The following is a 9,547-nucleotide window of genomic DNA, read 5'->3' on the forward strand; positions in this document are numbered from 1 at the left end:
GTGTAGACGATGTACTACCTTGAATTGAACTATAACGTTTCACACATACTGAGGACGAATATATACGTATTTTGAATAATTTTTTGCCAAATTGTGTCTGATATGGACACACGACCTGTAGGTTTCTTAAGGTTTTTTCTAATGACATAAATAAGTGAATGATCCGAGATTGAAGTATTTATAACTCCAGATATACCAAATATGGAGGATCGATTTGTGAAAATAAGATCCAAAATGGAATTGCATGTCTTGCCAAATCTTGTTGGTACTTTAATTAACTGTTGAARCYCYAAGTTTATAGACATTGCTTTCAGGCCTTTGGAAGTTTTATCAGCCCAATTCATATTGATATCACCAAGAATCACAAACTCTTTTGATTTTATGCCTTTTATGTCAGTGAGCTGCGCTAAATATTTAGTTGAATTAACACTTGGAGGTTTATATGTAACAACAACCGTTACTGAAAGGTGATTTGTAAGCTTGACTTCTAATTGCAGAAATTCAGACTCAGTTGACAATTCTGTTATAAAATGTGAGTATTTCTTGTGAACATAAACTGCAACACCACCTCCAAACCTATCAGTACGGTCTCTACGATACAATGAATAATTTTCAACTGAAAGAAATGAATTTGGTATAACAGGAGTCAGCCATGATTCTGATATAGCCATAACATGTGCTTGTGTCTGAGCAAGTATTACTTTGAATTCATCCAGTTTAGGTACAAGACTTCTCATATTTAAATGACAGATTTTAAAGCCTCTAATTTTACCTAGTTGATTTAGCGTCCCTGGTTTTATTTTAAGACAGGAAAATCATTTTTGCTTTCTTACTGATGTAGTGTTCAGACTTGACATACTGTAACAGGAGGTTGTCTAACCTTTTCAGGATATAACATAGATCCCTGTGTAGACTGTAATTGAGTTGGATTTATATAAGATACACCTGTGTACAAACCCAGGTCAAGATAATTATTAAAAACTTATGTATAAAATCCCATAAAATATAAAAAAGTGGACATACGTAAAACATTTTCATCTGGACCTGGATTAGTTCAATATTTCCAATGACTAAAAGAATATTAAACAGAAGTCTTAAATGTTGTTTCTGACTGGTTAAAACAGAGTCTGTTATATCCGTGCCTTTAGCACTAATGTCTTTTGTCCACTGATGAAAAACAGTAACATAAACCAAAATTACTACCCGATCAGGTGAGGTTCTGAAGCCAGTCAGTAGCTCGCTGTTCTTTTCTTCGCTGAATAGCGTACACTTCAAGGCTTGAATAACATGGTTCCCACCATGTCGGACACAAGCATGCTCACCAAAACCAGTAGCTCCAGTTTGATCCTCAACCGAAAAACAGGGCACGTTTGATATTGATCCAAATAGGCAACAGGGAAGCTGGTACGCCTCACTTGTTAGATTAGTCGCTCCGTCCCGGTTCCCACCACCACGCGTCCAGGCCAGCAAGTCCACCCCAGGCGCTCCATCCAAACATGAGGGACAATCCGAGGGCCGAGGGACTCCATCCACATCCGCCACTCCACCGAGACACGCCACAACAGCAGCAAGCCAGAGAAACCAGCCCAACCGGCAAGGTAGATGATATTTACCAAAGTTAGGATAACTTATGGTCGATGCTTGTATACACACAATAGGACGCTTGGGTGCTGTTGTTTTTTGAAAATGATGTTCGTCATTTGCGTCTTTGATCTTCCGTTTATGAAGCATACAGAGTAACAGCAACACTAAAGCTGAGGTAAATTTGGTCAAAAACAGACYTGCAGATGCCTGTAAAGYCAAATGGGATGTATTTTCCTGCAGCGATACTGCACAGCTACATACATCTGCCTCCATCGCCGCCATCTTCTTTTTTAAGCCACTTCAGTAGAAAACAGAACTGAATGTTACTTTCTTATTTTCTGCATCATCAGTGACTTTTTTTACACTATAGTAAAGAATAAAAAGAAAAGAAGAGAAATATAAGAACTGTAAAGAGAGAAACTGATAAAAATTCGACGACGTAAAATGTACAMYAATAACACACAAGACAACACACCTGACATCTGACCATCAGAAAATGAAGAAAACAAACACCCAGCAACCAAACATAAGCATATGTATGTACCCATATGCACACAAACATACACRCACTCACACATATACACAGACATATACGTATACACATCCACACATACGTGCAATAATTACAACAAATGGCTCTTAACTGTTTATCATCTGTAGCCTCATATTTTAGCTTAACTTGGCAAATATGAAACCCTTTCACACTGTGGTTAATGAGAAGCCTTATTACCTAATTTTGTGTATTTGTTCTGGTATAAAAGCAGGTATTCTTACTTTCTGTTTTCATATAGTATGATCCTACCAGCAGTCCTCAGGACATCTTTTCTTTCATGTTTTACTTCTTTCTCTGTTGCCACACACCYGATTTAGTGATTGAATTACTTTTTCTCAGTTCTGCAGAAGCTGATTAATCACCCATTCATTCAAATCAGGTGTGTTGGAGCAGAGAGACAAGTGAAACATGCAGGATAATGACCCTCAAGGACTGAGTTTGCCTACAAGCATCCTTTATTCACACTTTTCCATTTTAGCTTGCCTGGCCCTTGGCTTCCTACGCAGTTCCGAAGGACAAGGGTCTGGTTTTTACCAGGCTATATTTTAGCTATTTGTACACCAAAATGTTTAGCTCCATTCAGGACATGAGAGTAATGACTTTTTGGTTTTATAACTTTTTATTTTACAAAATATTTAACTTTATGCCTAAATACTACTCCTATAAATACACAAAGATCATTTAGAAAACATTGTTCTTTTTGAAATCTGCTTCAGCGTACTTCTACTTGTGAGGTGCATGACAGGAAAAAACCCAGGGTGCAGGCAAAACTCCAAAATTCAAAAACAAAGTATTTAATAAACAAAAGAGGGCTGTCGTGGCAGCAAAAAAATACTCACAAGAACTCTTCTCTAGGAATAYGGAGAGACACCACACTGACTGAAAGCAGTACAATGATCGGACAAACGCTGAAGACTGGTCACAGGATATAAAGGGAGAACTTAACGAGACAACAAGAAACACCTGKAGGAGATGAAAGATGAATCAGGTGAGTARGGGCGGGGCAGGAGGRATGACAGAACACACAGAGAAACACTGAAACATTAGAAAACTAAAGCAGAAAAGACACAGACTGTGACAGGACCTCCCCCTCAACGACAGCTCCCGACGTCGAAAAGGAGAGGTACAGGACTCAGGGGACTGAAACACCGCAGGGGAACTCAAAGACAAAACACAGAAGTTCAGGAAGATGGCCAGGTGACCATCACATGCGGTGCTCAGCAGGAACAGGAAGCCCAGCAGGAACTGATGTGGAGCCAAGGAAGGAGGCAGGAGCAGACATGGAGCCAAGGGAGGAGGCAGGAGCAGAAGAGGAGCCGGCGGAGGTTGATGGAGGCAGAATGGTGAACACAGGCAACAGAGGGGACGAACAGGCGTTGGGCGACGACCCAGGTGAAGAGGAGGCACTGGGTCGTCGCCCATCGCCTGTTCGTCCCCTCTGTTGTTCGCCATTGTCGAGCCTCTGGCTCCATCAACCTCTGCCAGCTCCTCATCGTCTCCCACCTCCTCCCGTGGCTCCACGACTGCTCCTGCTATGCTCTTGGGCCTTGAGTGGTTCCCAGACCGCCCTCCACATCCTCTGCCATGTGTTGGATGGTCTTTGGGCTGTCCTCCTGAACTCTGTGTCTTGTCCTGAGTCCCATACCTCTCCCTTTTTGACATATGGAGCCATCGTTGAGGGAGAGGTCCTGTCACTGTCTGTGTCTTGTTGCTTTAGTTTTTTCTAGTGTTTGTGTTCCCCTGTGTATCTCTGCCCTGTTGTCTTGCCTCCAGCCCTGCCCTTGCTCACCTGTTTTCCTTTGTGTCTCCTCCAGGTGTTTCTTGTTGTCTCCAATTAGTTTCCCTTCATATTTGGTGTCTTGTCCTCAGTCTGGTGTCTGATCATTGTGTTGTTAACCAGACAGTGTGGTACTGTTAGCTAACTTTTTTSTACTTAAGCTAAATCTTTACTGTTTTTAGCTAGCCTTTGCTCCTTTAACATTTACCTAGCATTTTCCTACTTTTAGCTTTTAAGCTCAACTTTTGCTACTTCAAAATTTTTTACTAACTTTTGCTACTTCACCATAATGTTTTACCATTTTTGCCTTTTATACAGCGCTCATCTTCCTTTGGCTTAGCATTGATAACTTTTGGCTAGTGTTTTGCTCATTTTTAGCTTTCATCCAGTGCTTCTTTTAGCTTTTGTTAATCAGTTACTTCTTCAGCTAATTTCAGTAAAGTCATTTAGCTCTCAGTATTGAATACATTTTTTTTTACGAGCAATACATCTTTTTAAGTGTATTTTTTGGCTTCTAAGTGTATTTAATTAGTGTCAGAGAGCTGTTGCAGACTTCCTGTCCACTTGGTTGGGATAATGAACCATGAGTGTGGATAATTCTTCAACGTGTGCTCCACGAAGCATTCTGTGGTGCACGAAATCTGACCACAGGTCAGTTCAGCTGCCAGAAAGCCTCTGGTTTAAAAATGAGAATGCCCCAGACGGATGCCATATGTCGAGCTGTCTTTATGCTCAAGGGGTCAAAGGTCAATGTTTCTGTGTAACACAGACTTGAGATAATATCCAGCGTTCTATGTTTATTTCAGTGCTTTRTAAAAATAAATAAATAAAAAGTAAATCCTGCACCGTTTTCACTGAAACATAAAAAATATATAAAAGCTATCTTTTTTTCCCATCATCCAGCTAATATGTGAATATAATAAGATGGGACCTTAGGACATCTCTCCTCACAAAAACTAAATTATTCAGGCTTATTGTATTGGTAGCTGTGGGGGTAGCACAGGAGGATGTGACAGTTAAATGGATCCCTTAGCAGAGATGAGTTCACTCCCTGAACCCCAACCCATTACAGCACAACACAATAAAATACATCCGAGCTGATTATGTTTGTAAAGCTCTTAAAAGTAATCTACAGAGGAAAATGTCTGAGATTTTCCTAATGGCAAAAGCTGGATTAGATGGTAATCATTACATTTGTGATTTCTATGAGAAATGCTGAATCTGAAGTTGAAAGAATGTGAGTGACCTACATAACAATGTTTAAAGTGTCAGGCTGCACAAATACTGCAAATGTGCAAGATGGCACAAAAATCTGCGGTTCATGATGAATAATAAAATAAGCAGTGACAGGTGCTGGTTTATAAATAGTTGTTTTTGTTTTCTAAAAAATAAGTAAAGCTTGAGATTTTTTTTATGCATTTTTCCCTGAAAGAAAACTTCTCAGAAAACCAAATAACAGAAAGCAAAAATCCCATTTATCATTTTTTTTGGATCTCTATACTTGATAAGTCAAATCTTAAAAACGTACAAGTTAAAATACCACTGCATAATAGAATTTTTTTTTTATTGATGGAGGTGTACAAAGAAGGCAAAATTGAAACAATCATTGTGCTCTGCAGCACACAAAACACTCCAAATGTCAGGAATTTTCTGCAATCATGTGCTAACCTCACTTTGCCCATCCTTTGAAAAGCATTCAAGCAGTTCTCTCCGGTTTGCGTCCGATCCATCTACTCTACAATTACCGTGATATAAATCACCCCCTACCTCATTTGAGATGGAAAAGAAGAGTTGGGGAGAAATTGCAGAGAAAGCAGGAGATGGAGAGGAGAAAGAAGAGAGAAAAAAATGAAGAAACTGGGGGTATTTACTGTATGCCTCACTTCGCTGCACTCAATTAACATAATGCATGCACTAAATCTGGCCTGGAGAAGAGTGCAGGGCAGACCTGGGGTCAGCTCTCACCACCATATTCCATTAGCAACCTCTACACATACTCGCCAATCAATTACACCTCAGGCAGCACATAATGACTGATCATTTTGGAGCTGGCTAAAAGCTGTGACACCAAGGTTGAGGCGAGACTCGAGGGTCAGTCCTTTTTTTAAACAACATTTGGAGCGAGAGTGGACCAGCATCTGAAAATGACTTGTTCAAAAGTCATTTTTGTTTTATTATTTCTGACTTTTTTTGTAATCCAAAGATCTCTGGTAGGTCTGATTGCTTTGTGAGCAGACGGCAACAGAGCACTTCCCATCTCACCCTTCGGGTGTGTTTTGCAAGACTGATGTCATCTTCATTATGCAAACAAGTTTTTCTTTTTTTTTCCACAAACAAGAGCTCTTCCCTCTAAATTTGCCTGACACAAACTAAAAATGCTCTTATGTAATGTTTGTGATTTCCATCAGGTCTGCTTCCTGCCGCACCTGTTTATTTCCAACAACACGCAGCGACTGAGAGGCTGTTGTCTGCATCGTTTGTGAGTTTGCCTGGAGGCAGTTTGATGCTGGAATCAAATGTCAGTGGAGCCAAAAGGAGAACGTCTGTGGATTTTATCACATATGTTTAGAAAATTATGTGGCGCCAAGTGTGAAATGAAAAGTTAAAAAAATGTCTCTAACATATTTTCATTATTTAGCTCACTCWCTGAGTGTAAAATCCTCATTGAAACTTTTCCAGTATTGTTGTTTAGCTCGATGTTTTTACATTTTGCTAATTTTTACTAAATGTTCAATTTAATTGWTGAATAATATATGTATATACTAAATCATAACAACTAAATGTAAAAGTTAGATCTTAAACGTTAAGTATTCCAGAGTGGAACAGCCTTTGCTGTTGGAGCTGGTATGTGACATCATCATTATAAGGCAAAGGCTAACGCTGCTGACGCTGTCAAAGATGGCATTTAAATTTTTAATACGGAATGTTTTCATTGAAAAAATATGGAAAGTGGTCCTGTGGTCCAGCAGTTTGAAGTGTAGCAGACAACAGGTGCAACTTCAAGTTTGATGTCTTGTGGAGAAGCTTTAAGGCTGAGTTAAAGTTGCGCTTTGGGTAATCGCGCAGGGCATGGGCTCGCCCTCCACAGCGGTGTAGGTGTTTATACTTGATGCTACACTGTTGTAGTATTCTCCAAAATAACATGTGGCAGAATGTAACTTGTGCAAAGCAAAAACAGGAGTGTTAAAATTTCAGTGTTAAACTTTTCAGTGTTGATTTAACACCCCCTAGTGTTATTTTAACACTTTCTGAGTAAACTGACACCCAGTGTTGGTGTTAATTCACAGTGTTGATTTCCTCAGTGTTAAATAAGCTCTGCCCACAGTTAAGTCTTATATAACACTTAACAGTGTTGTTATATACGGAGCCCGCGAGGGGACACGGGGGAATTTTTTTCTTTTGCGTTCCCATGCAATACCTTTGCGTTACCTTGCAATTTTTTTATTTAACCTTTATTTAATCAGGCAAAAACATTAAGAAGAGCTTCTTATTTGCAATGTCAGCTTGGTGGGTACCAGAGACTCCCATAAGGAAAAGATAAAAGAAGAAACAAAACATCATACAAACAACATATCCAAATATCATAGAAAATAAATCACAAAAGATATAACACATACAAAATAAATAAAAACAAAAACATATATTGTAGCACAAAAACATAGCACAAAGCGTACTCAATTTTATAAAACATGTGGCTAGCAATGACAGGTCTGAGATGGTAGATGAAGCTCATGTAAAGTTGATTTAAACTGACCTATAGGTAACTGTAGTCTTAGCAATACTTAGCAATACTTTTGCGTTACCTCGCAATACTTTTGTGTAACCTCGCAATATTGTTTTGCATTCTCACGCAAAAGATTGTTTTGTATATGAACTGAATTAAATCAGATTTTTATTTTGAAATATCCAGTTACTAAAACAGGATGTGTCGCCACAAGTTCGTGAAAATGACATTTATGTTGCGTGGCTGCACTGTGTTAAAATATTGGCATGTCATGCGTGGCTGTGTGATATATTCATTCTGAAGATGAATTAAAGCAGTAGTATAACTCGCTAATGGTGAACATCTGAGTTTGTTAATAAACCAGCAGGCACGACAGTGATCGACTTTCGCGAGGGAACACAAAAGGTAGGAACGCAAAAGAAAAAAATCTCCCATGTCCCCTCGCAGGCTCCGTAGTTATGCAGTGTTGAAAGAAGTATTCTGAAAAGCCCCGCCCACTTCCACCTCATGTCAGATCAGTATTTTCTCAGCAAAGGGATGTTGGGTAATCTTGTAGAAATGATGTGTTTGCATGTTTATGACTTAAAGTTCATGAGAGTAAAAATTAGTTGTTCTGGTAAGTTGTCTTGTTCAGTTTGATCAAACTGTTCAAGTTTAAGTTTATGTTATTGGCCAAAGATCGACACCATGAGTGAGAGGTACTTCCTGGTGTGTGAAGGGTGACTCCATTATACTKTGGTTGGTGAGAAATTAACAAAAAAATTGGTGTTAAAATTTAACAAATTCCCAAATGGTATCTTAACACCAGCGAGTGTGTACACATATAGACATTTTGTTGGTGCTGAAATTAACACTGTGGGTGTTAAATTAGCACTGACATTTTTGTGTGTATCAGATTTAACATTTCATTTTAAAATTAACAAAATGTAAGAACATTGAGCTAAATAATAAAATGTTAGTGTAAATGTTTTAACTAGGGTTTTTCACTCAGAAAGAGAGCTAATAATAAAAATGTGTTAGTGACATTTTTTAACATTTTATTTTGCACTTGTCGCCCCATAGAAAAGTACTGATAGAATAGTTAAGTTTTGTAAACACAGCTTAGTTTAAAAGTGGCGTTTCCTGTGATTTTGTGTCCAATCTGTCTTTGCATTTCCCCCCCTCCCATCTAAATTAGCAGGGTCCAGACAGATCGATGTCGGCAAAGCTTCCGCACAAACTACACACTCTGCTCGGGAAAGCCTAGATTTCCTCCCCATCTTTCACAAGCATTCATTGTCTTTGACTGGCAGCAGAATGATGCAAATGCATGTAACACATTGGGAAAATTGCATCTGCAACACGTCTCAAAATGCATTTTGAAGTGTTCAGACAGACACATGGTTGCTCATCACTTCTGACCKGAACAGATGAACAAACCAGAGCACAAACACTGACAAGTTCCTGGACAGCCGTTGGGTCATTTCACTGCAGACACTCACTGCTGTCGGAGTTTTACATTTGCACTTTTTCTTTTCTTTTCAAAAACATTAATTCTTTTGTCCTTTTTCACTTTTTTTGTTCCTTGTCTAGAGAGCGTCAGTGTCACCACCCCCTCTCGGCTGCTTCCTCTCTCTGCTTTATTACTCCTGGTGCCCCTGGTTTCTGCAGCTGTCGGCGTGTTGCTATGGAGACAGAAACACATTTCTGATCGCGGTGAGTCTTCCGGCAATTTATTTTTTGACAGCTTTCCGTGTTCCGTCCGTCTTCGGCCCCTTTCGGCTGCCACTGACTGATGTGGGCCGCGACATCCTCTGGGGTTGTTGTAATGAATCTGCCCCCACTTCCTGCATCGGCAGATGTGTGTGTGTGTGTGTGTGTGTGTGTGTGTGTGTGTGTGTGTGTGTGTGTGTGTGTGTGTGTGTGTGTG

General features: G+C 39.5%; 1 protein-coding gene across 1 annotated transcript in view; it reads left to right on the forward strand.

The window, feature by feature from the left end:
- Positions 1 to 9,547, forward strand: part of g6fl (g6f-like) — a 34,292-nt gene that overhangs the window by 11,869 nt on the left and 12,876 nt on the right. Inside the window, exon 8 of the mRNA XM_014013398.1 lies at positions 9,211 to 9,333. Within this exon, the coding sequence (XP_013868852.1) occupies positions 9,211 to 9,333 (123 nt within the window). The remainder of the gene's footprint in view (positions 1 to 9,210; positions 9,334 to 9,547) is intronic.

This window comes from Austrofundulus limnaeus, unplaced genomic scaffold, assembly GCF_001266775.1.
Source record: "Austrofundulus limnaeus strain Quisiro unplaced genomic scaffold, Austrofundulus_limnaeus-1.0 Scaffold101, whole genome shotgun sequence".
NCBI classification, from domain to species: domain Eukaryota; kingdom Metazoa; phylum Chordata; class Actinopteri; order Cyprinodontiformes; family Rivulidae; genus Austrofundulus; species Austrofundulus limnaeus.